We start from the raw sequence: 27,925 nt of genomic DNA, 5'->3' as shown, positions 1-27,925 counted from the left end.
AAGAACATAGAGACGATAAGCAAGGGAACCCTGGTTGAATGCTAGGGCTTGTCTGCCTCCAAAACCAAGCCTTCTCCAGGACACTGCTTTCTTTAAATGAAATGTTCCATTTTGAATAATTTGTCTAGAGAGATGCCAATTACCATCATCATTGTCTCTTTACTGTAAGTTATACTTTAATGGACTCCAGAAAAGTTAGACCTTGTGGAGACATTATTGATTATTGGCAGTTCCTATAAGTAGAAAATATTAAGAAATATGCCAACAATATTTATTTAACTAATTTATAAAATCTAGAATGCTCCCTAAAAATATACATACATATATATATATATATATATGCTTAGTGCAAAGTTAAATGGAAAAGCATTAGAATTAGATTTCATATTTATTAGAATATAATTCTCATTGTCAAATAGTCTATAGACACTTATTCTCATGCAATGAGGTATGAATTATTTAGATAGATTTACTGGTCTCTTGTCAAAGCAAATAAATAGAATGCAAGACAATAATTTTGATGCTTATTTGATTAATATTCTTGGTAATTTAGGATTATGCAGTGAGCAATGCCACAAAATGGAATATTGTGACTTTATATATGGACAATAAACAAATTCTGCAATGCAATAAAAGACCCAAGTACTGAAAGAGCTTCTACACTCCAGCGATCAGGAAACCTCCAAGTACTTTGAAGTCCTCGCCAAATTAAACTCAGATTTCTTTTTACAAGATACTTAGCTATATTTAGTATCTAATATTTATGATGTAAAAATTTCCAAGAAGTGCTCACATATGGGACCAGTAAGCAATTTTAATAGCTGAATTATTTTTGCTGTTTATAAGAGAAAGGAATGCACGATCACTGCAAAAGCAAAATTTTAAAGTACAGGAAAATATAAAGAAAAAAAGCATATCAACTGTATACTGGTTGCCCAGATATAACTCACACAGAGGTATATCCTTCTATGCTTTTTCTCTAGTATATTTTTATAGATTAAGCTTTGTGACCCTTGTTCACAGGCCTCATCAGCTGGTGATTAAAATGAAATGATATTAAACATTCAGGTCCAAAATACATTCACCTTTGCCTCTTTTTTTGATTTTGGCGTATGGGCTGTTTTAAATTCTCATAAAAGGGGCGCCTGGGTGGCTCATTCGGTTAAGCATCTGCCTTCGGCTCAGGTCATGATCTCGGGGTCCTGGGATCAAGTCCTAGGATCCAGCCCCATGTCAGGCTCCCTGCTCAGTGGGGAGTCTACCTCTCCCTCTCCCTTCCCCCCGCCGCTTGTGCTGTCTCTCAAATAAATAAATTAATAAATAAAATCTCTTACAAAACCTTGTAATTTTTGTGACATCACATCTAACATTCTTTTGCTTTATGATTTCTGACTTTGATAGGGTTCTTGCAAAGAACATCTCAAAAACTTACCTAGGATGTTTCTTGTCCTTCAATAGTTTTAACCCACCTAGAATTTCTTTTTCTATATGAAATAAGATAGGAATGACTTTACTTTTTAGTGTTGGGGAGCCAGTTGTCTCAACGTGATTTATTGATGAATTCATTCTTTTCCTCACTGACTTAAATGTCTTCTTTATCATATACATATTTCTCCGTTATACTCGAGTCCACCATTTGTGGATTCTTCTTATTCCATGAATCTGCCACTTCTGTGCCAATACCATCCTCATCTAATCCCTCTAGCTTTTTAAATATATAATATGTATTAATAATATGTCATAAGGCAAGAGCCATCATTATTCTTCTATTGAAAAATTGTCTTGACTTTGTATTCCATGGAAACAATTACTTATTTTTATTGTTTTTATTATGTGACTTGCGATAATGTGAGTTTAAAAAATAAATCAACTATTATATTATACCAGACAGACTAAATTTAATATTCCCTTTGCTCTCTTGGTTGAATTACCAGAGATTTGTCTATTTTATTGGTCAGCCCAAGGTCCCAGCAAGAGTAGGCAGGAAGTATGTATTGCCACATGAATCCCTTTGGAACTGTAACAATTACAAAGGTTTGTATGACAGAGGCAGCACTGTCAGAATCAAATTGCTAATATCCCATCTTCAATACATAAGCTGCCTTTGAATTATTTATTTATGAGCAGGGAACCCTGACTAGAGTTTTTTTTTAATCCAAGCTATGAAAATTGTCATTATATTTTAAAAACCACAGCCTTTTCTTTCAAAAAGATTGAATGAAAAAAAAAATCAAAGACTGAATTGTGGCCCTGCAAGATATTTATTGTCAACTCACCAAGGTCATCTGCTACATAGCCTGAAGGGACCAGGGGCCTTGCTGCAAACATGTTACAGTGTCTGCCACTATTGTGAACCTTTAGCACTAATTTTAGACTTTTCTTGGTTATTAGTATATGTGAAAGGCCAATTTCAAATTTTAAAATATTGAATAGACAGGTAGGGTACACAGTGTAAAGGAACTTTATGTCCCCCTTTTTCCCATCACGTCTCCACTAGCCCTGTAAACAGAACTTGAATAGAAGTTAGAACTTGGTTTTCTTCTGTCAGAAGTGTTGGTTTGGCTTCTGTGTGGACTGAAATCATCAAAATCAACAAAAACTTAATACCAAACCAAGATCTTACCAGGAGTCGATGGGGAGGAGTGATAAGAATTATCATCGTCATCATCATCCTCACTCGCTACCATAACTTCAAATATCATATATGCATCAGTGACTCCTAAATTGATATCTCCAGCTGCAGTGTCCCCTGAACTCCATGCTCTTGTATTCAGCTGTTTTCCTGACATGTCCACTTAGATGGTGTCATTTCCATTTATAAGCCTCTCAAGCTTAACCTGCCCTAAATACAAGTTTTGGTTTTCTGCTCTTCTAGCTCTTGTTCTTCCACTAGTCTTTCCAGTCTCGGGGTGAGGATACCACCATCCACCCTTTTGCTCAAACCAAATATCTATGTCACCTTTAATCCCACCCTTTCCCTTGCCCCTGCATCTAATCTGTCAGCAAGTCATGTTGACTCTACCTCTAAAGTACACCCAGTGCCTTCCATTTCTTCTGCTGCTCCTTGGTTTCAAGCTAGCATGCTCTGTCACCTGATGATGTAATAGAGTCCAGTCACTTATACTTTGTAATCCTGTCCCTTTCAGTCTGTTCTCTTCCTACGGTGCTTAGGATAAATGCCAAACTCCTTAGCAAGTCTGCAGTACCCTACCTAATCTGGCCCCTGCGTTCCTCTCCATCTCCAGCTTGTTCTACCTTCCCTTCCCCACCCCCCACTCACTATGGTCCAGCCGCTTGGGCATTCTGTCTGGTCCACAAACGCGCTAAACTCTGCCCCACATCTGGGCTATTACATTTGCCAGTCTCTCCCCCTGAAATTCCCTTCCTTGGATCTCAGATCTCAGCTCAAATGTTCAAGTACTCGCAGGGATTTTTCCCACCTTAAGTGGCCTCAGTCCATCCCTGTTTGTCATATTATCCTGCCTACCTCCTGCCATCCATGTATCACAGTCTGAAATTATCTTGCATCCTTGTTTATTGGGACAAAAGCTTGGTGATCCTGGGGACTTGCCTGTCTTCCAGAGCAGTGTCTGAAGGACCTGGCAGAGTGTCTAGCACATAGGGAGTGGATGGGGACACCACTCTTCCTGAGATGGGGATGCAGGAGGAGAGACAGCTGTGTGGAAGGATGATGAGCTCCTTTTCGGATCAGTGTTTGGCTAACCAGTGGGAAAGTTTATGCATTCTCCAGGTGTTTGGATAATCACAGGTTCTTATGCAGGGATATTCAAATTGTGGACCTTGGACCAGGACCGTCAATGGCAGCATCACCTGGGAGCTTATTAAAATTCAGATTCCTTGGCCTTATCCCAAACTTCGAGAATCGACATCTGGGAGTGAGAATCTGTGCTTTTGCAAGCTCTCCTGTAAGCCTTTTGCATACTTCGTCTTGACTCCTCATAGTTGCATCCACTTGACAAAGGTGAAGTTTGGCAGTTCTTCACCCCTGTAAGCTATGATACAATTTTTTGGTATATGCAGTTTGGACATAAAAAAAATGAAAAGTTTTTATTTTTAGTGTTCACTTCTGCCATGCTCTGCTTGTCACTTAATTCTGAAACACGCAGGCAGCCAATAGGGACCAGAAGAGTAGAGGGAAACTGGTGCTTTCGATGGGTGTTTGTGATCAGCACGCACAAGTGCATTATATTCCAAAGCTGTAGCACAGCCGACCCTCAGAGACAACAGGAGGGAATCTGGCATAGGTTAAGGGAATCTTCAGTGGTAAACGTATTAGAATCGGTGGTTTGCCCTAGCAGCATTACTTTAGGACCAAGTGAAAAAAAAATCAACTTTGCTTTTTTGTTTTTATAATGTCCAAACACTTTTGTGAAATGGACTTCCTTGAGACCAGGCCCACTGTCTTGTTCGGTTAGAATCTCTCTTCTTGGCTCCAGCTGTTGGGGATGCTTGGGTGACATCACTCACTGCCTTATCCAGAGAAGAGACAGATGTGAGGGCACATGTGCTCTTCGTGTTCATGGTCACCAGACTGCTCTTGTCAGAAGTACTGATGGATGGCTAGGACTCCATTAGCCAGAAGTGAGCGGTTAGACCCTTTCCTTGGTGGCAGGAGGCACAGTGTGAAGAAGAGCAGACAGAACATTCCCAGAAGCAGCCACTGTATCACGTTTCAAGAAGCCCCAGCTGCAGAGCATCCCTGCTGGGGCAGAGAAGACTGGGTCTGTCCATGGCTGCATTTTCAGAACAGTACACACACCAAGACCAAGGTTGCCAATAGATCTGTCCCCCAGTAATCCTAATAGGGTGTTTACCCTCTATGGGTTGAACTAGGTGAGTATCAAACATTTCAGCTCAGGGAGCACTATGAATGAAAGTGTGACACCCTCCTCCCAAGAAATTAGAATGAGAGTTGAGATTTTTCCAATTCACCCATTTACTCATTCATTCCCTGGAACTGGGCTGGGTGCGGCAATGAGATGCAAAGATGAATGAAGAACAGTCCCAGCCTTTGAAGAGCTGGGAGTTCAGAGGAGGAAAGATACAAAAAGAAAGAATTGGAGAACAGTGTAAGAGTGCACTGGAATATGTTCTCTGCTAGAGGAGACAGAGCAGAGAGCCATGGATCCTGCCAGTGGGAGCGGGGAAGGCTTCATTTTACCTGCTCTTTCTCAGGTGAAGGGAGGAGAGGCCAGAGGAACAGCATGGACAACAATAATAAACATTTCTCTAGTACTAAGTATGGACTCAGCACTTGCGTATGAACTCATTTAATCCTCATGACAAGCCTGAGGTGGGCTCTGTCATCATGTCCATTTTACAGATGAGAAAACTGAGGTTTGGTAAGGCTGATAAGACTGTCTAAGGTCACACAGCTAATAAGTGGGAGCCTGGCTCCAGAATTCAGGCTGTTAACCACTGTTTGACATGGCTTCTCACTGTGTGTGAGCATGATACCTGGAGAATTTTGAGTGGGGAACAGTGGTTTTGAATTTTTTTTTTCCTATAGCCCACTTAGAAAGAGAAACCAATTTAACCCACTCATCCCCACTTTCCAGTGGAAGAAACGTCTCTGTAATAAAGCTATGGAGAATGTAGCAGTTTGCTAGAGCTCCTATAACAAAGACCACAGACTGGGCGGCTCAAACACCAGATACATTCTCATCATTCTGGAGGCTAGAAGTCCAAGATCAAGGTGTCAGTAGGGTTAGCTTCTTCTAATGCTCTCTCCTAATGCTCTCTCCTTGGCTTGTAGATGGCTGTCTTCCTTTGGTGTCTTTATGTGGTCTTCTTTCTGTGCATGTCTTTGTCCTAATCTCCACTTCTTATAAGGACACCAGTCATACTGGATTAGAGCCCATTCCAATGACCTCATTTAACCTTCAGGACCCTATTTCCAAACACAGTCACATTATGAGGGAGGAGGGGTTAGGACTTCAACATATGAATTGGTGGGGGGAGGAGCTATAATTTATTTATTTTTTTTTGAAGATTTTATTTATTTATTTAATGGAGAGAGAGACAGTGACAGCAGGAACACAAGCAGGGGGAGTGGGAGAGGGAGAAGCAGGCTTCCCGCGGAGCAGGGAGCCTGACACAGTGCTCGATCCCAGGACCCTGGGATCATGACCTGAGCCAAAGGCAGACGCTTAACGACTGAGTCACCCAGGCACCCCGAGGACCTATAATTTAGCCCATAAGAAAGAGCAATCAATGTAAACAAATTGTACTGTGAGCTTTTACACATGATTTTATATTATTAAACAATGCCCTAGAAACTTTTAAAGTACTTTTTTGACACTATCCTTGGTGGTAGTTGTAAATACATTTACACGCACCCTGTTACCAATGATGTATAACTGTTTAAATTGGGTAAGGGCAGCTTCTGTGTACAATCTCTTTAGCATACAGTTGCAATAACTTACATATGAACAACTTCATGTCTTTAGTGAGTGGAAAGCTACAGGTCAAGTGCCATAAATATGCTTCCCTATGTACTGTATGTAAGGATAACCAAACAGACGTCCACCAAAAACGATCTATAATTAAAGGGCAAGAATAAAACCAGTGAAGACTATGACTACCTGGACACCACACCGAGGCATTGGTAACAAAAAATCCAGTCAGAAGTGTAGGAATTGGGGGTGCCTGGGTGGCTCAGTCATTAAGCGTCTGCCTTCGGCTCAGGTCATGATCCCAGGGTCCTGGGATTGAGCCGCACATTGGGCTCCCTGCTCAGTGGGAAGCCGCTTCTCCCTCTCCCACTCCCCCTGGTTGTATTCCCTCTTTCACTGTCTCTCTCTCTGTCAAATAAATCAATTAAATCTTTAAAAAAAAAAAGAAGTGTAGAAATTCTAGCCATTGGAACTTGCACCTGTGCATGCAGCAGGGGCTTCATAGCCCTGCGTAGCTGCTGGATTTCTCAATAGAATGGTGAATCAGAACCGTTAATGAATTCTTACTATTACTAAATGTTGGTAATTTTTAGTAACTCATTTTATAGTTTCATCATAAGTAGCTCTTATTCCTTGATCTCAAGACTAATGTGAGCCTCTGGAATTGTCTACCTTTTGCTTGTAAGAGCTGTAGAAAGGAAACTGAAGTGAGTATGAATTCTGTGTCCACAATATTAGAGATATTCCACTCTCTCATTTCTGTACATCATATTTAATTGGCTGCAAGCCATGCATAACCTGGCTCTTAGTCATTATAAGGGCTCCCTTTCCTTTACCTTGCTCAGCCTGCCTGATGAGGTCAAGCCAGATTCTGATGGAGGTGATGCTGGGATCCAGGGAACCCAGTGCTTACACTATGTTGAATGGCCTCATAGCCATTCTGGGACCAGGGAAAAACTGGTGACATGCCCTGCTTACAGCGCTCCATTCCCAGGACCACTGACCTGCCAAGGGGACGCTCAGCCATGATGCCCAGGGTCCAACCCCTGCAAACATCCAATAACCACCATCTGCCATCTAGGGACCATGTAATGGAAACCCAAATCAAAAATCCTCTCCCACGCCTTCCTCACCTTGCTCTTTGTTTTAGGGAGTTTCAGCATGCCTTTCTTTTGAGCTGTTTTCATTTCCCTTGTCAAAGCAGTAATGGCTCCCTCCCAGCCATTGATGTGAAACTCAAAACTTTTTTATTTCAGGGCACCTGGGTGGCTCAGTCAGTTAAGCATCCAACTCTTGATCTCAGCTCATGTCTTGGTCTCAGGGTTGTGAGTTTAAGCCCTACATTGGGCTCCACCTGAGCCTACTAAAAAAACCAAAACAAAACAAAAAAACAACCCACCTTTTTATTTCACTTCACAATGTATTTGTACACTGGTGCAAATGGAGTGCATGATTTTAATACCATTTGGAGACCACTGCTGAGGATGGCTGGGAATCATTAAAAAACTTCTAAGAAGAAGCATGACATAATCTTTTTTTAAAAAAAGAAACACCTTAAGATGGACTCGATATAGGGTGATCTTAAGAAATTATATAATGGAATTGCAGTAGCACAGAAAAATGTCCTTATGTTTTAGAGATTCATACTGAAATACTTATGGGTGAAATGTCATGATGTTTGTTATTTCCTTTCAAATGCTTTGGTGAAAAATTTGTGGGAAATACGGCAACTGTTTATCATTGTAAAGCTAGATGAGTTACATGGGCATTCATTATACTGTTTCCTGTTTTTCTGTATGTTTTCAAAAGCTTTTTATAGTAGGAAATGCAGAAATAAACCCCTCTGGTGGCTCTCTAGGGGTTAGGCCTGAGGGAAGTCGGGAGCCAAGTTAGTGAGGAGGCGAAGGCAGCAATTCAGGTGACCACTGATGAGGGGCGGAGCTAAAACCGAGGCACCGCGACACAGAGAAGGCTGTGGACTGAAAGGTATCATCTAGTCTGTTCTCTTCCCTCATTCCCACAGTCCAAAGTGCTTCGGGAAAAATGGCTGCTGCAGGGTATCCCCGCTGGAACTGCCGAAGAGGAGGAAGCCAGGAGGCGGCAGTCTGAGGAAGATGAGTTCAGAGTCAAACAACTGGAAGATAACATCCAGAGGTAGGTGGTTCCCAGCGCCCGCACCACACCGCCCCCAACCACCTCCCCGCGCCGGGGTCTTACAGTGCAGTAACCGCTACTGTCCTCTAGGGGGCCCTTCTCCGCGCCGACCCCTTTGCCCAGAGCTTGGGAATTCTCTTCCTAAAAACAGAGTACATTGGTATCGTTTTAACGTTTCCAGATAACCCCGAGTTATTATTCTAAGTACTAATTACTGTATGGGGCTGTCATTCGGTACGGTGATGTTTTCCCTGAACAATGAGGTGTTGGAAGCAGCTTGCCCCTTCACTAAACGACCACCTTTTGTGTTCTTCCCCCAGCTTTTGTCTTTTTCCTCCTGTGAGTCAGGCTGTTAGCTGTTACTGCCGCTGCAGTGGGTCTGTTTCCTACATTTGATCAATCTGAAGTGGGGAAACGGTAGCCAGGGGTCTGAGAACGATAGACGTGCTGAATGAGGGCAGCACTGTGAGTTATGTGCCTGCACTCTAAAAATTAACTTTGTACTGTCTGCTTGCGCTGCTCAGAGGGTGAGTTGGTTCCTTTATGGTTCTCAACCAAGTTCTGAACATTTCCGTCTGGGAGATAAGTGACCTTCCTGTGGCCAGTGGTTGGCCAGGCTCACACAGGAGCAAAAACATAGGTTTGCGCTTAAACACTGTAGTCATACCAGGTCCCAGGACACGTAGCCAGAGATATGAGATGGGGGTGGAAGGTGGTGATCAGAGATGTCTTAGAACCAAATCTCCCTCTCCACCCCATCTCACCAACCCCACCTCAAATCTCAGCCTCAAGAGCTTCATCTCTTTCTCCTGAGGGTGCAAACTCATTTAGAATAAAAGGGCAAGAGCTACCTCGCTACCAGCCTTTATACCCAAGCATGAATAAGGACTGTGAAGAGTCCTTAGGGACTCCAGTAGTGTCACCAGAGGGAAAAGCAGACTGGCCATAAGCCCTAAAGGCCTGGGTCCCTGTTTGCTTGGGCCCTAATGTCCCTTGAAGAGTTCTCAAGAGCAGCTTAGCTAAATTTTGCTTGTGGGGGAAATTCACTAAGAAGAAGTTTGTATGTGATGTGCATGTGTGTGTGTGCATATACACACATACATATATGTGAATATATACACATGTGCATGCGCACACATGTGTGAATATGTGTGTACACGTGCGCACATACACAGGTATGTGAATATGTGCACACACACATATGTGGATGTGCACATGTGTGCATATACACATGTGTGCATGCGATTGTGCACATGTGTGCGATTGTGTACACACATGCACGTGTACATGTATGTGATTGTGCACGTGTGTGCATGTGCACACATATGTATGTGAATGTGTGTACACATGTGTGCATACACACATTTTTAGCATACAAAGGGTAAAGGCTTAACTATTACCAACCATTTTAGATAGATAGCTAGTTAGATCTCTCTCTATATATCATTAGAAGAAAAAATCTTTGTACTAGAAATACGACATCACCCTGGTGAGGACAAGTACCTCTAGGAAGTAGGAAAGATCTCCTGTTAGAAGCCCAGAAGGGGGCGCCTGGGTGGCTCAGTTGGTTAAGCGACTGCCTTCGGCTCAGGTCATGATCCTGGAGTCCCAGGATCAAGTCCCGCATCGGGCTTCCCGCTCAGCGGGGAGTCTGTTCTCCCTCTGACCCTCCCCCCTCTCATGCTCTCTTTCTCTCTCATTCTCTCTCTCAAATAAATAAATAAATAAAATCTTAAAAAAAAGAAAAAAAAGAAGCCCAGAAGGTAGAGGGGGAAGGGGCAGGAGCCAGTCACTCAGAGTCCTGAGCCTCGGGAGTTGCTCTCCTCCCAAGTGGCTCAGCTGGCTGTCTCTTAGACAAGACGAGGGAGCCAAGGATTGTTGGAAATACTGACAACAAGTTGGGGAGGAAAGGCCACTCAGAGAAGTGGTTTTACAGGACTTCTCAGAAGTGGCAAGTCCATGGTGCTTTCAGCTGTAGGTGACTGACAGTTGATATAATACAGCGGCATCGCTTTGTCTACTCTTTTTAAAGGTTCCATTGTTTTCCTGCATCTTTCTCACTGGCTGTACATACTCACCTCAGAAAGGTCTGGCGCAGAGCAGAAGCTCCACAACTTTTTGTTGAATGAAGAATTGAGACCGGGTACGCCACATCTCAGGGAACCCCTGCCCGGCAGAGGAGGCCTGGAAGATTATTCTCCAGGCTAACTTCATCCTAGCAGCCAAGTGGCCTGAGCACAGTCTATTCACTACCTCGGATGTGAAGGGAGGCAGTGCACACACTGAGGGGCAGAAAATTTTCTTTAAAATCATTTTTCAGACACTTTGCATATTTTCTCACTGAACCTGACCTGTTCATTCATTTCATCCATTAAGTGTCATAGATGGAATGCAGAAAGGATTTGGAAAATAGGATAAAATTCGTTCTATGACCTTTTCTGTTTTGTTTTTGTTTTAACGGCATTAGAAAACGTGGTCTTCCTACCAAATTGGCAGTTTGGCTTCGGCTTGCGTATTCATATACCATTATTTTGGCCTCACAGGTGGTAACTTTACCTGTGGGATGAGCCATCACATGGAGGGAGAATCTTAAATTGAGACTCAGTTTTGGCTAAATTGACTCCCGGAGTGAGGAATAAGAGTTAGGGGCTGGTTTATTGTTTATGTGAGCATCACCATATTTAGAAAAATAAGGAGAATCTCTTTTTATCTTTTGAGTCAACAGAATAAAGAGCTCAGTCATGTATGCAGGCAATCTCTTGGAGCCCATTAAAGAGACAGCCAAGCCAGAAGGAAAGAAATCACAGCAGCCTAAAAGGGCAGGGATGCATGTGCTTAGGCCTGGATTCAGGGGGCATTTCCTTCCGCCACAGTCACGGCTCTGCTGGGCTGTGGCCATTTGCTGGCGGATGAGCTATGTTCCCTGGAGCAGGGCTGCCGGTAGGCATCAGTTCTTCCTCAGAGCCTCTGGAGGGAGGAGCGTCTTCCTACCCTGGAAGTCAGTTTCTGCTTCTTCTCATCTTACTCGCAATTTGTCTACTGGAGAACCGTTAGCATCTTTAAGTTCCAGTGCCCAGGGAAGAAAGGAGCTGTCCTTCCTCTTCCTTTAAAGGACACTGAGCCACCTAAGCTGCTTTCCTTAGTCAGGCATGGGTTAGTTCGCTCTCTCAGTCCTATAGCCCCTTGAACAGCCCTAACGTCTCATCGGAAGCACAGGCATCCTGCAGTCTTACAGACTGTGTGGATGGGCTGTTCTGGCTCTGCTCATTTTGGCTGAGCTCAGCTAGGTGACCCCAAGACATAGGTTGGACGAGTCTGTGCTTTCTTCCCTCGGCACTAATGAGCTAACCATGACTGTTTCCTTTTATGGCGATGGCAGAGGAGCCAGGGAACTGAGAGGAAACAGAACTGCCCATAAGCCATTAGCCACAGCAAGTCATGGCCACCCCCAAAACCAAGGCGGGGACACAGACAGTCCACCTTTGGTGGAAGGAACTTCACAGTTGTGTGGCAGAGGGCACAGATGTAGGGAAGGATGAGAATGGGGGCTAATAATTCACTCTTCCAGAAGCATGATTGTTCAAGAGAAAACTGCAAGCATTAGCGAAAGTATAGAAAAGCAAATTCATGAGGAGGAAGATGAGCTAAAAATCTTGAGAATTCAGAGGGACAGGGAGAAGAGAATGAGAGAAAACAGGAATGGCGTTGAAATCAAATTCAGATTCTGATCTTTATATAATAGGAATCCCAGAAACTGGCTACAGATCAAATGCAGAAGAACCACCAAATAAAGGAATTCTAAAGGGAGCTTTCTTTGTTTGAATCAGAATATCAATCTTTAGATCTTTAGATTTGAGTCCACTAATCTAAGTCACTCCTGAGTAGTAAAATAAATTCTCCTAAAGAGATACGCATGGGGCGCCCAGGTGGCTCAGTCGGTTAAGCCTCCGACTCTTGATTTCAGCTCAGGTCATGATCTCATGTGAGATGGAGCTGCATGTCAGGCTCCACGCTGTGTGTGGAGCCTGCTTAAGATTCCGTCTTCCCCTCCCTCTGTCCTGCCTCAGCCCTCTCACTCTCGCTAAAAAAAAAAAAAAAAAAAAAAAAAAAAAAAAAAAAACCTTAAAAAAAAAAAAGGGCAAACTGTTTTCAAACCATAAAGTTGATTAGTACCGTTGTGCCCTGAAGGTATTTTAGTCCCTGCTGGTGAACCAAAAGTAGCTTGAAGAACCTGAAGGAACAATAGAGAATAGTAATCAAAAAGCCGGGAGAATGCATACAAGGACAGATTAAGGGACATCTGTGTCATTTAAGTTTGGAGAAAGAAATGGTAATAGCACCCTAACTCAGGACCTCAGTGTAGGTCGGATTTAGGCCATGTCCTAATTCTTTATGTCTGAATATTTAATTAATATTAACTAAGTTAATATTAATCAATTCTTGAAGTCTGAATATAATAAAGACTTCAAATAAAGCATGAGAATTTGCACTTAAACGTGTCTCTTTCCTTAGATATCTTCAGGAGGAAAGAACATGACCATATTTCCATTCCTGAGTCTACAATTCTTTATAGTGCCAGTAGTCATACAACGAATTCCAGGTTTCCAGGCATGTCTTTTACCAAAGTGTTATTTGTAAATTGGTGGTTGTTTGGAATGAAGAATATTGTCTCTCTTCCAAGAACGTTATATGTGGTGCTTAGATTTTGAAGGCAGCACATAAGGAGAGACGGAGGGAGGGAGGAAGGAACTAGACTATTAAATCCTGGGCATTAGAATCACCTGGGAAGCTTTTTTAAAAAATATAGATTCCCAGGACTTTTTCCAGAAAATTTGGATTCAGTGACCCATGTGAGGAGCCCTGGAATTTATGCTTTTTTAAAGAGTGCTCCTGATCATCTGTGTAAATCACCGTCAGGTTCAAGAAAGATTTCTGTAAATGGAAAAAGAATAGACCACAAATAAAATGTAATTAACTAAGAGCACAGTAGAACTGCAGTGATTACATCACAGCAGTGGGAAAGGAAGGAGAGAACTGGTCCCTACAGTGGATAAATAGATGGTCATTTTTTTTGCACAACTTTTCCCTGGGCAATGTCAGGATAGCCCAGTCTATTCATTATATTTTTGGCTCTCTAGAAAACAAAAGTAAAATTAGCTAAATATGGTCAGCATTGTTGAAAGCAAAATCTGCACAAAGATCTCTCTCTTTTTTTTTTATTTCAAATGTCGTATCTTCTGTATGCTTTATTTCCTATTGGAGTGCCATATTGAGAAAGCCCAAAGGGATTGTTTCTGGCTTGGTCCCATGGTCAACTGCTGTCCATATTGTCACTGGGTGTGATGGGTCCCTGGGACCACACATGGACCTCACATTTATACTCTTGGAGACTTCTGGCAATTAGATCCACGCTAGCCTTGTCAACTTCATATCTGCTCCAGTCATCAAGTCTTGCTGCTTGCCCTGTGATTTTCCCACTTAAGATTCTCTTTCTAATTTCATCAGGTTTTATTCAGATGTTTGAAATACAGTGTTCTAGTGCTCGCTTCGGCAGTGCATACACTAAAAGTGGAATGATCTAGAGAAGATTAGCATGGTCCCTGCATGAGGATGACACGCAAATTTGTGAAGCTTTGAAATATAATGTTCTTAACTTTCTCTGACTAGTGAGAAATATGGGAGAAATTTGTTCCCCCCACCTTGGAATTACCCCAGTGAAGAGGAGAAACTTCAGGGAGTAGTAAATGAAAATGGGACAAGCTGTTCTAAAGCCAGGGTATTAATTCTAGCACTGTTGTTAACTTGCTGTGTGACTCCGGGCAAGGCTCTCTCTCTCTCTGGTCTCAGTTTCCTCATCTTTTCAGCGAAAAGTCTCTCAGGATCTTCCAGCTCTGGTATTCTAAGGGTCTCAAATTTGGGAAGTTGAATAGAGACCCTTTTCTGAGCAAATATACCTGTGTGGAGAAATGCTACTGTTGTAGAAGGAAGTGCTTGTGGAGATAGGGCAGAATTGGGGAAAGAGGTGAAGTCCTCAGGAGACAAAAGCCCCATGTGTGAATCACTGACTCATCACCGCAATGACTAATTCATCTGATCAGCTGTCAGTTCTAAAATATGTCCCATCAAATATTGATTAAATAAAATATTGAAGTCCCAGCTACTAACCTAGAGAGAGGCATTGCAACGCTTAAAAAAAAAGTTAAAGATGCAAGTGGACTGGCTCATTTCTGCTTCTGGATTAAGATTCCTGGAGTGCTTCTGTTGGTCTCTGACGGATACCAGAATTCACTTAGTTTTCCACATTCTTAAGAGGCTCAAAGCAGAAGACTTTGGAGTCTTCTCCAAAGACATTTGGAGAAGCATGTGGAGTTTCTTAGGAAACTCCTAAACTAAACTCCTAAACTCCTAAACTCCTAAACTCCTAATGGAGACATTAGGCAGAAGCATGTGTGTGTTACATGATGGGATTTTTGGCAACCAACAGGATGACAGCCATCCACAAATAACTGTTCTAGAAAAGGCAACCACAGAAATGTTCATTGAAATCACAAAGGACACTTGCTTAGGATTCATTCTGTCCTTCATACTTGTTATTTTTGACTCCATGATGCACTGTTCTTCCACAGCAGGGTACAGAGTATGGAGCACTCACATGGGCAGTCCACATCTGTGCACTTCGGCCTGCAGCCCCACCCCGCACAGCCACGTCTGGCAATCCAGCCCTGTTCTCCTTCCCATTCTCTTTGTTTCACCATAATAAAACTCTCTATACTATAAACCATACAGTGATATAGTGGCATCGCTATATCATCTAATATTCATTGGTCTCTTAGTTGCTTCTGGGTCCCTAGCTTTTTGGCCTCCACTTCATTCATTCATTTTCTTGTTTTTTATCCTCATAATACTCCCATGAAGCCGTGGTGATGACGTGAATGCCCATAATACAGTTGGGAGAACTGAGGCTTAGAAGATAAAGTAACTTGTTGCCCCAAACAACCCCATTAATAAGTGGAAAAGTGAAGGGTTGGCTCAGTTGGTAGATAGAGCATGTGACTCTTGATCTCAGGGTTGTGAGTTCAAGGGCCACGATGGGCGTAGACCCTACTTTAAAACAACAACAACAACAACAACAAAGAGTGAAAAATGGATATTTCAACTGGGCTCCGTCTAACTCCAAAGCACATTCTCAAAAATCTGAACAAAAGTTATTTTAAGGTCAAAATTTTTGAGACATGTGATATGTTTGTCACCCAGAAATCACACTGAAGTTCACCTCATGATGCAGGTGGTTGCTCCTCCCTCCTCAGCCCCCAGCGTCTCCTCAGGAAGCAGTGTAGCAAACTTGCCCAGACTCCCGCCCAAGGGGTTGGGCTTGGGGGCCATTGAGAGTGGTCAAATAGTTCGGGAGGCTGCCCCTTCAGGTTCTGTCTGGAAGTACAGGCTCCGTTTTAGGCTTGGTTCTTTTGTCTCTTTCGGAAGCCCTTTACTCCTGAGTGCACTTTCTTGACTGTATATAGCCTAAGTCTCTGCTGCAACCAGTGTGTAATGATGTCAGAGGCTCCCGGCATACTGATGAGGAACCTTGCCCTTCGAGTCTGACTGACTGGGTTCGAGACCTAGTTCTGCATTTGCAAGCTGTTTGATCTTAGACACAGTGTAACTCTCTGGACTTGAGCCCTGTACCCTGGCAATAGCAATGCCCATCTTGAAGAGCTGTTGTACAGATCATAAGCTTTTGTGAAGTGCCAAGTACAGTAGGTTGTCAATAAGTAAGAGTGGTGCTTTTGTTATTGTCTTCTCCTCCATACTTCTGGGACAGGGTTTCTCAATAGCAGCACTAGTGACGTTTGGGTCTGGAGAATTATTTGTTGTGGGGGCTGCCCTGCGTATTGCAGGATTGTTAGCAGAATCCCTGGCCTTTACCCAGGAGATGCCAGTAGCGCCCTCCCACCCCCCTCTGACGATCAGAAATGTCTCCAAGCATTACTAAATGTCCCCTGGGGCCAAAATAGCCCCCAGCTAAGAAGCACTATGCTAAAGCCTGGAATTATAGGTGTTGATACTAAGATAAAATCACCCCATCAAGGAGCTTGAGAACCCGGAACCCTAAAAAGATGTATGTGGCAAAAAGACAAGAGAGAACAGATGTTGGCATGGATATGGAGAAAACGGGACCCTTGTGTGCCGTTGGTGGGGTTGTAAATTGGTAGAAAACAGTATGGAGTTTACTCAGAAAATTAAAAATAGAGCTACCAAATGATCCAGCGGTTTCACTTCTGGGAATATATCCAAAGGGTATGAAAACACTAACTCAGAAAGATATCGGCACGGGGCACTTGAGTGGCTCAGTCGGTTAAGCGTCTGACTCTTGATGTTGGCTCAGGTCATGATCTCAGGGCTGTGAGGTCGAGCCCCATGTTGGGCTCCGTGCTGGGCGTGGAGCCTACTTAAGATTCTCTCTCTTCCTCTCCCTCTGCGCCTCCCTGGCCCCCACCCACTCTTGTGCACACGCACTCTCTCTCTCAAAAAAAAAGCTATCTGCACCCCATGTTCATAGCAGCACTTTTATAATAGCCAAGACATGGAAACAACCTAAGAGTCTATTGATGGATGAGTGGATAAAGAAAATGTGATAAAACATATATGGACTATTATTCTACAATGGAATATTATTCAGCCATAAAAAAATGAAGAAATCCTACCATTTGTGATGACATAGATAGACCTTGAAGATGTTATGCTAAGTGAAATAAGTCAGAGAAAGACAAATACTGTATGATCTCACTTATACATGGAATCTTCAAACAAACAAACAAAAAAACCCCAGACAAAACAAAAAACCCCCAAAACTTATCAGAAAAGAGATTAGGCTTGTGGTTACCAGAGGCGGAGGGCGGGGAGGAAGGGGAAATTGGAGGAGGGTGGTCCAAAGGTACAAACTTGCAGCTGAATAAGTACTGGGATATAGTGTAGACATGTAGTGTAGACAGCTGACACTGCTGTAGGATATATAGGGAAGTTATTAAGAGAGTAGATCCCAAGAGTTCTCATCACAAGGAGAAATATTTTTCCTTTTTTCTTCTTTCTTTTCTTTTTCTTGTATGAGAAGATGGATGTTAGCTGAACCCATTAGGGTGATCATTTCACAATATATGTAAATCAAGCCATTATGCAGTACACCTGAAGCTCATACAGTGACATATGTCAATTATTTCTCAATATAACCGGGGGGAAAGATTTATGAAGATAACATTCATGATTTTCAGTGCAGAATGACATAAGTGTTTCAGGTGCTTGTAGTGTAAGGCTTCTCTCAAGCACTGAACCATGAAAGTCAGTTCTGAGTTAAAAAGAAACGATGGCCTTTTTCTTTCTTTCTTCCTTTTTTTTTTTTTTTTTTTTGCATCCAACGCTGCACTGATTTTGCAAAGGCAGTGATTTTATGACAGCTCATAAAACCGTAGAATCTTAGAGCATACATAACGGAGGTGTAATCCGGATCAACTCCTGTCTAACACTTGAATTTGCAATGAACCCAGTGAGTGGGAATCCATACATAGTCCCTCCCCGAGGCTGAAAGTGACAGGGATCTCACTTCCTCACAAAGTAACACCCAAGTCCACATTGGAACAACTCTCATTATTACAAAGGATCCTCCTTTGGGATGAAAAGTGATGTTCCCTGCAATTTCCACCGGTTCTCTGTCCCTGCTCTCTGGCACCACATAGAAAAGTCCCTCTTCACAGACTCTGAAATGTGAATGCTTATGGTTTGTGGTCAGTTCTGGAAGCTGGGACAGGTCAGGAAGGAAACACTCTCTTCTTGCATTCAGCACAGCAATATCGCCTGGGTGTATCTTAGTAATAGCAGTTGGAAACGCCTACTTCTCACTACCGTGAGATCCCAAACATCTTAACCTTATTCGGTTTTTGTGGGCTCCATTATAATTGCCTCATTATTGATCAGGTAAATTTGGTTTAAAGTATGCATAATTATGAAAATAATAGGAGAATTTTGTCCACGCACTGAGACTACATAAGAGCCACATTTGGGGAATGCTTGCCTTTTCCAGCCCTTAGAAGACATTGTGCAAAGTCACCTTTCTTGGTGGCTGGCCCCAGGCTTTTTGGCCTACGAATGCCATGCCTCAGGTCTCCCCTCTACAGAAAGTTTCCCCTCTGAAAAATCGTACTTTTCCACCCCCGTAGCTGATAATATGATCACTTGTAACCTCTCTATATTCTTGATGAAACAAAGACATCAAATGTCCTGTTGGTATTGTCCTCCACATTGTGCATTGTGAAGGCAGGGGATGGTCTCTCAGATCCTTAACAGCGAGGACCATCTGTGATCTTATAACATGGCTTCATGACCATGGAGTCTGGGGGCTGTAGCCTGGCAGCCATGGAGAGGCATGCAGGCTCTGACCCGGGTGGGAAGCAGACGTGTGTAGGCAGGCTTGCTTGACACTCCACGGCCGGGGCCTGGAGCCAAGTCAATCTCCTAGGCACACCCTTGCTTTGTAGCCCCTTCTTTTCATGGCTGAGGCCCCAGAGAAGAGTTTAGTGGGACCAGAGGCTGCTTGGGACTTGTCCCAGCAAGTCCAGCAAGTCCAGCAAGTCCAGCAAGTCCTGAGTCCACCAGCCCTGCCAGGTTCTCCTTCCCTCACCTCCACACTCGGGCTCGCCACCACAGCAAATGAGAGTCCATCAGTGTATGGACCCAATCCCATTCTAGGGTTCCAGTCCCCTAACAAACTCACATTCCCCTTCTTCCTTCCACCCTGACAGCAACTTCTGCCATCAGGGACTCTTTGGCTCTCTTCCCCACGCTGTACACAGCAGCAATGGGGACTTCAGGCCAAGGGAGAGGGAAGGGTGCACAGTCACAGGGGAGTTATGTTGGGGCACATCTCTGAGGAGGGATTTGTCTACATCCTTCTTCCTGTCCCCTTTTTGAGAACCTATTCTTAGCCCATTTGGAACACATGTGCAGTTATATTTGCAGAATGAATAATTCAGGTTTATTGTGCTCATGGATTCTTTTTTTACTTAAGTATCATTGACACACATGTTACATTAGTTTCAGAACTACAACATGGTGATTCACCTTCTCGATGCCTTATGCTCTGCTCACCTCAAGTGTAGCTGCCATCTGTCACCATATAGCATGATGACAGCGCCATTGTCTCTGTCCCCTGTGCTGTGCCTTTTATTTTCATGACATAGTCTTTCCAGAACTGGAAGCCTGTGTCTCCTACACCCCTTTACCCATTTTTCCCATCGCCCCAACCCCCCTCTGGCAACCATCAGCTTGTTCCCTGTATTGATGGGTCTGCTTCTGCTCTTTGTTTGTTTGTATTGTGCTCTTGGATTCTAAGTCAGGAATTTGAGCAGTGGGGATGACTCACCTCGTCTCTGCAACATGTGGTGCCTCAGCTGGGAAAACGCCAAAGGCTAGGGGTGACTCAATTTGAGCTGCATGCTGAACTCACTTGGAGACTTCTTCACTTGCATGTCTGGGGCCTGAGCTAGAGTGACTCAATGGCTGGGACTAAGCCTCCACGGGCTTGGCCTTCTCAGCACATGGCAGCTGGGTTCTGGCAGGAAGCACCCCAAGGGGGAGTGTCCGGAGAGCAAGCATTGCAAGGGACCCAGCTGGAAGCTGCAAGACGTCTTCTGTCTTGGCCCCTTGGAAGTCCCATAGCATTGCCTCTACTGTGTCTTACTGGTTTCACCTGAGCCACTAAAGCCAGCTCAGACTCAAGGAGAGGAAAATTAGACTTTACTTTTTTTTTTTTAAGAGAGCACCATTCAACTAACATCTTTCATGAAAAAAGAAGTGTTTTCTCTTTTTAATATTCTTTATTTAAATTCTATTTAGTTAAAATATACTGTATTACTAGTTTCAGGAGTAGAATTTAGTGATTCATCATTTGCATATAACACCCAGTGCTCATTACATCGAGTGCCCATCACCCAATTATCTCTTCCCCCCACCCACCTCCCCTCCAGCAACCCTCAGTTTGTTTCCGAGAGTTCAGTGTCTCTTATGGTTTGTCTCCCTCTCTGTTTTTATCTTATTTTATTTTTCCTTTCCTTCCCCTATGTTCATATTTTGTTTCTTAAATTCCACATGAGTGAAGTCATATGGTATTTGTCCTCTTACTGACTTATTTTGCTTAGCATAATACCCTCTAGTTCCATCCACGTTGTTCCAAATGGCAAGATTTCATTAGACTCTACTTCTTGATGTCAGTGGGCTACCACTTGGAAAGACACTGGGTGGATTCCAGCCTGCTTTGCTCCCTCAGCTGGTGTCCTTGGGCAGAAACAAGCTGGATGAACATGCACAGTGGCCCTGCCTTCTTCTTGGTCTCCACACAATTCCTTCTTGTTGGTCATCAGGGTATTTCCAGTCTCTCCCATTCTCACATGATCTTGGGTGAATCCAGACAAGATGGACATGAAGCTTTATATAGGCAGCTGGGGAACACAGAATTGTACATGGGAACCATCAATTGCACAATGGTGGGAAAGGTCTGATCATGGAAGTTCTAAAAGGATCTAGAGGAGCCTATAAGGAGGGGGGTACTTCACACTCGAGTTAGGGAGTGCAGACAAGACTTCCTGGAGAAGGAGATGTTTGAGGAGAAATGCTTTTCAGCTGTTAGACCAGTGGTTTTCTCTTTTTCCATTCCATTCCATTCTGTTGGTTCTTAGCTAGGATGTAAATTCTATGAGAACAAGGACTTTATTGGTTACGCCCCTCCCCATTTTAGTTTTCTGAGGCTGCTGTAACAAATTACCACAAACTTGGTGGCTTAAGACAACAGAAACTTATTTGCTCACAGTTCTAAAGGCCAGAAGTCCAAAATCAAGGTGTCTGCAGGGCTGTGCTCCCTCCAAAAGCTCTAGGGGAGGATCCTTCCTTGCCTCTTCCAGCTTCTGGAGGCTCCAAGTGAGTCTTGGCTTGTTGCTGCATCCCTCCCATCCCTGCCTCTGTCTTCTTATGGCCTTGTCTTCTCCCTATGTTTTCTCCTCTTCTGTCTCTTATAAGGACACTTGTCATTATAGGGTCCATCCAGATAATATCAGATGAGCTCATCTCAAAATCCTTAAATTAATGCATCTGCAGTGACCCTTTTTTTCAGATAAGGTCACATTCTCAGGTTCCAGGGGTTAGGGTGTGGACATAGCCTATAACCATTCAACACACTATACCCACTATGTGTATCTCAAGTGCCCAGAATACTGCAGGAAGTCTAGTAGGTTGCTCAATAAATATTTTTCTATTTAATTGATCTGCATCAGCCTTAGATCATCCATAGGATTGTCATGAGATTCAAAACCAACATTTCCATGTCGAGACGGTACAGAGCCATGGTTTTGGGCACGAGCATCAGGATTACACTTGCTGGGTTCAAATCCAGGGACTGCCCTTGCTGCCTGTGAAATCTTAGGCAAGTTCCTCTAGCTTCTCTCTACTTCAGTTTCCTCTTCTACAAAAATGAGATAACAGTAATGAGATGAACTTTCCTGGGTCGTGGTGGTGGTTAAATTAATATATGCAGAGTGCTTAGAAGGATCTAGGACTTGGTACCCAATAGACCCCAGCTTTTATTATAAAAATGAAAGAATGATGTGACAATGTACCAAATGTAAATAATCCCAATTGTTTGATTTTACCAGACCCCCTCTCCACTTTCAGAAACAGCTGAGAGGGATGCCACCCCCCTCCCCAAGCCTAGCACACTGTTTCAGAGGTCAGCTGCCACCGGACATGCGAGTCCAGCGGTGACTTGGAAGCTCCGGCCCTCACCGCTGACAGGTCCAGGGCAGTGGAGGGAAGGGGGCTGGGAGCACAGCCCTGAAAGTGGAGTGGCTCTGCCTTACAAGTGTGAGAAGCACCTTCTGTCCCCAGGGCAGCTGCCTGTCTCTTGCCTCTTGGGTTCCCTCCTGCCCTGTGATCAGCTCCTGTCTATTACCCTGAGGCCCTCAGCAGGAATGCTGGGGCTGCTCAGCCTGCCCAGGAGCTGTCAGCTACACTGGAGGAAGATAAAGAACAACTCCAAGGGCAGAAGAAATAGGACAATATGATAGATGGATTTGGGAATCCAGATCAGTTGTGGGGCAGACCTGGTTGAATAGGGTGAGAGGAGGAGTTATCTCAGCAGGTTATTTAAAAAAATAAATAAATAAAAGGTACTTTGTGCTTTCCAGTTGCTTATTTAAAAAAAAAATTCGGGGCACCAGGGTGCTACAGTCCATTAAGTGTCCGACTCTTGGTTTCGGCTCAGGTCAGGATCTCATGGTTGTGAGATCGAGCCCCGCATCAGGCTCCACGCTCAGCAGAGAGTCTGCTTGAGATTCTCTCCCTCTCCTTCTGCCTCTCCTGCTCGTGCGTACCCATTGCTGTCTCTCTCTCTCTAAAATAAATAAATACATCTTTAAAAAGAAAAAAAATTATCTGGGTTGTCTGAGTGATGCCCTCCTCAGGTCCTAGGAGACTTGCTTTGTTCCAGAAAAATGGCTAAACCCAGTGTTGTTCAAAGTATGGTGCATGGACTGCTTCTGGTCAGACAACTGTTCATTATCGGTCTATGACAAGATAAGGACAGAAATTGCCAGTTTGGAAACTTTAATAGCAATTTGACATTGCCATGGCAACCAAGGGGGTTGATCAGTGGACCTGTCTCACCAAACAGACCGGTTTGGGTGTTGTCTCAATCCCATGGTGAGTGACATGCATCATGAGCCAGGTGTGAGTGCCGGTGTGTGAGGGGTTGGGGGGTGTAAAACCCTAGTCCCTGACCACAGAGAGTCTGAGAAGTTCTGCCCCAACCCAGATGGCAGAGAGATGATGTGCCTCCAAACCACATGTTTTGCCTAAATGTTTAAATATTGCCATTGCCATCTTTGTGCATCATTTATCTTTAGATTTAGAAAAGAACTTGGAAAGTCCTGAGAATGGCCCCTCCCCACACTTCTCACCTTAAAGGTGAAGAACCTGAGGCCAGGGCAGACCACAGGACTCTCAGAATGACCCAGCCAGCTAGTAAACTGGAACTAAACCTGGGTCCCCGGTGGTCTTTCAAAGCTGCCACTCTTTTCCTGTAGCCAATGCAAAAGCAAATTTCAGCCCCTAACAAGGAGTCACAAATTCCAAATTAATACCCCAAAATGATATGGTTTTCTCGGGTGCAGCCGGTTTACAAGCACAACTCAAGCCTTCCGTACAGGGTCATCTGCTGGTGCTGTGGTCTGCTCTGTTAAAGCAAAGGATGGGAATCTAAGACACTGACATTTTAGTGTTAGCCACCCAGTTTGGTTTGTGGTTTGTGATCTTGAGAAAAATCAGTTAATGTCCCAGCTGAATCTGTAAATAGGAACAACAATAAAATTTGCTCTCCTTGGGGACATCCTAAAAATTTTTGTCAGGCTAAAAATGGGTCTGGGAAGGCAGAAGTAAAACTTGGCTCTTCATTCTGGAAGACTTTCCATGGTTTAAATAAATCATGTGGAGCCAGGGGGGGAGACCCTTGTCATTTGGCTTGTTCAGCCCTCTGCCTTCAAGTAGGACTACACTTCCACCATTTCTAAGTGATGCACATTTCTCCTATTTTTCAAGAAGGCAAAGGAGGTTCTGCAGTTAAGTGGCTTTTCCTTTGGCAAGTGCTGCCATGGTCACGATAATATTAATGGAGTCAGGCAGGGAGGAAGTATGGCTTCCTCAAGGCACAGTCCCTACAGGTGGAGTCAGAAGGGACATCCTCATATCTCAAGGATGGCGGCACTTTGGTTCTAAGTGTGTCCGATGTCAAGCGGAGCCAGATGCAGTTCTGATAAAGAACATTATTAAGATGTCCTCAGGCTTTTCTTCAGATGGTATAATTTTACTGGCTTTCAAATGCCCTAACTAGAATTTTCCCCAGCCAGCTTTTGCTTCACTTAGTAATTAGCTCCAAGTTCTTTTTGCCACTCCTTAGATGCGAATCCCATGCTAATAACAGGTGATGTGGATTTTCCACAAGGTTTAAATATTCACCACTCAACCTTTTAGCACAGAGCCCTGAGGCCAACCTAGCATCCTTCACAGGAGAGACAGAGTGGTGTGGGGACAACAGCAAACATTCTCACTGGTTTCGAACCTTCACTTCCCCTCCTCTGATGGTCTCGGACTTGTTACTTAATATTTTGTATTTCAGTTTCCTCATCTATAAGATGGAAATATTCATAGCACATACTTGGAGAACTGTGAGCATCTAAGGAGGTAACACATGTAAAATGCTCAAAATAGGATCTAGCGGTGACGGTAGCTGACATTATCTATCATGACCCAAAGCCTGTGTTTGCTTTAAGCAAATGGAAGGATTCTCAGACCAAGTATTTTCACTATCCATTTATTAGAGAGGCGTTTCATTTGATTCTCAGTCATTTTCCAAATCCTACTCATTGTGTTCAATATAAAAAGAAGTATAGATACACAGTTGTGGTTTCTTCTTTTGGAAGGGGAGTGGGAAAGATTCCACATTGCCATTTTAGAGGTGACCTTCATGCCTCACTCTGCTCATCTCTCACCAAAATTCCACTGTGTTTGCTACCAGTTCATTCAGTAAGACGGGGGGGTGAAGAGGGGTCCACTTACTGTTGAGATGAAGTGTCCTTTAATTTTGGGAGTATGGGGATTTGCATTAAAATATAGGTAATTGCATTAACAAACCAAAAAAATTGTGATTTAATAGGGTAAAATTCAATTTACTTACATGTCCTATGAAATCTGTCTGTGGCTGTCTCTGATTTCTAAAGAGAATTCATATGGATACACCTTTTAAAAAAAGAATTTAAACAAAGAGGTTTACTTCCTTGGCAACAATTATATCCTTCATACTTTCCCCAGGTCATAGCAATATATCAAGGTCAAGCTCCCAACATTCCAAGTAAAAGTACAATTTCACCTATGCACACAAAGGTGCATACACACTCCCGTTCTTCAAGTTTCCTTTCCATACCATTTTAGAGATGAGGACATACATCTCAAAAGTCCTCTCTTTCTGAGCTATTTGAAGACACGTTTTGCAGAGTGCTAAATTCATGGTTCTGCTTTTATATATGTTAGAAATATCTTTTGCCTGGATTTGTTTATGTTCACATTCATAGAAGCCAATCAGTGTTTCCTTTATTAGGACAGACTCAACATTGCTTGTTGAATTATTGTACCTTTTAACAGTCCATCGATAGATTAAATTTTAGGAGTCTTGGTAAAAACAAGACAATCCACGTGAAAGAGCCTAGGAATGTGTAGCTGACTTTGGAACAGCTATTTCTTAGCGGTATCATCTGTTTCCATGGCTTTTGAAATGCGTTTTTTCATCCCACTTTTCCCCCCTCCGGGCTATCCACCCACCTCCTGTCTGTATCCATTTGGATCTCCCCAAAACACCTAAAGCTCAACATGTCAAAAATTGAACTGTTTACTTTCTCAAATTTGTTCCCTCTCTTTGGTTCTTTGTTTCATGGAAAAGCACCACTGAGCCCCCAGTTACCCAAGTCTAAAACCAGGGCACCATCCTTGATTCCTCTACCCCTTTTGACCCCATAGCTATTCGGTAATTTTATTTCACAAGTATTTCTGGAATCCTTCCACTCTTTTCTGTGCCCACCTCCGTGACACCAGTCCAGGCCACCATTGTCTTTCACATGGATTGCTGCAACACCCTCTCACCCCATCGCTCTGCTTCTGGCATTGTGTCCTTCTAACCCAAACTCCACCCAGCCACCAGAAGTATCTTGCAGAATTTATATCTGATGGCACCACTCTCCAGTTTAAAAACATTCACGCATTCCCCTTGGACTTTAAGATAAAGTCCAAACTCCTAAATATGGCTTAGAGAGCCATTTATGATATGGCCTCTGCCTACTTCTCCAGCCTTATCTCCCATAATTGCCTCCTCTTCCTCGCATTGCTGGCCACCCCAGTACTCTCTGCAGTTCCTTGGAGGTACGAAGCTCTCTCTGGGTCAAGTTCTTTATACATGCTATCCCTTCTGCCTAGAACACTCATCACCTCCTCTCTACTTGGCTAACTCCTACTGACCTCTCAGGCCTCAGTTAAGACTCTACTTTCCCTGAGCCCTGAACACTGGTTCAGTGTCTCCCATGGGCATTTTTAGCCCTGAACTTGCTGTATCATAGCACACATGAGGTTGTTTTTTCACTCTGTTCTCCTCCAGCTTTGGCTTCCTGAAGGTGAAGAGAGTGTAGTGTTTACTTTTGTATTCACAGATCCAAGCACACTGCCTGGGACAAAGGGCTTTTGCTTATATTTACTGGTAGGAGGAAGAAGAGAATGAAGGTAGTAAAGTGACACACCCAGTTACTCTGAGAATAAGTCCTAGTAATATTTCTCTCTGCACAGGCATTTCCAACTGCAACTTGGGCCTTTGTCTCTATTCCTTTGATTGACATGTAATCATGACATAAACTAAAGGAAGAAGACTATTTTCTTGATAAGGCTTTCATTTACCTAGAAGTATGGACAAGTACTGCTGTGAACAAACATCCATGCTCACAACTGATTGCTCTATAGTGGTTGACATAATATTCATTTGGAACAAGATTATTAAATATATGTTCATTGAGCATCATACCTAGCAGTGGTAAGGTGTTGGAATTATAGAAAAGAGGATGGAGTCCTCTCCCCTGCCTTTGTGAATCTAACAGTCTAGGTGCCTAATGGATGGTATATGCATATGACAGGTGCTAGGATACATTATACCTGTTCTCAAGATAGTAGATGTTCAGAGAAAGGAATATCACTGAGGGCCTTAGGATTTGGGCTTTCTCTCCAGTGGGATTTCTAAGACTGATGCATTCATTCAATAAACTTACTGAATGTTTATGTTGGAGGCCAAGCTAAGTTAGAGATAGACAAATGAAGATAGACACCATTGCTACCCTCAAGAGATTTATAATCCATTCAGTTATAATGGAAGACAACTCTTCAAAGACCCTTAACGTTGGGTATTCAGAGATCTCCAGAAGCTTCTGGACTTAGGTTTCTATTGGTCTTGAGTCCCATCATTTGATGTTAGAAGGTCCCCTTCCAAGAAGTATTTATCACCCAGAGAGAGTTAACTTTGACTCTAGACAGTACACTATGGTCCTAACCCAGAATCTTTAACACCTGAATGTTGTAAAGCAATTATGGTTCCACTTCTCGAGAATGAAAGATACTAGGTCGAATTTAATAGGCCTCAATTCAGTAGGAGGAAATTCCAGGCTCGTAGGAAACAAGCTATGAAGAAGTGTTAGGATGGGCGCTGAATGGCTGCCATTGAGATGGAGCAAATGCTC

At 43.3% G+C, this 27,925-nt stretch overlaps 1 protein-coding gene and 1 non-coding gene across 16 annotated transcripts in view; both read left to right on the top strand.

Annotated features, from left to right (window-relative positions):
• The window catches only part of PALM2AKAP2 (PALM2 and AKAP2 fusion), a 471,064-nt gene that overhangs the window by 209,920 nt on the left and 233,219 nt on the right, over positions 1-27,925 (top strand). For all 15 annotated transcript variants that reach the window (XM_027615591.2, XM_027615592.2, XM_027615599.2 and 12 more), the window contains one exon: positions 8,440-8,570. In XM_027615591.2, coding sequence (XP_027471392.2) covers positions 8,440-8,570 — 131 coding nt within the window. The remainder of the gene's footprint in view (positions 1-8,439; positions 8,571-27,925) is intronic.
• Positions 14,111-14,215, top strand: LOC113935159. Its single transcript, XR_003523919.1, has one exon. It is a non-coding gene; the product is annotated as a U6 spliceosomal RNA (small nuclear RNA).

This window comes from Zalophus californianus, chromosome 13 (assembly GCF_009762305.2).
Source record: "Zalophus californianus isolate mZalCal1 chromosome 13, mZalCal1.pri.v2, whole genome shotgun sequence".
Lineage (NCBI taxonomy): Eukaryota > Metazoa > Chordata > Mammalia > Carnivora > Otariidae > Zalophus > Zalophus californianus.
Note: the sequence above shows the minus strand (reverse complement) of the source record. Positions and strands in the feature narration are given on the sequence as shown.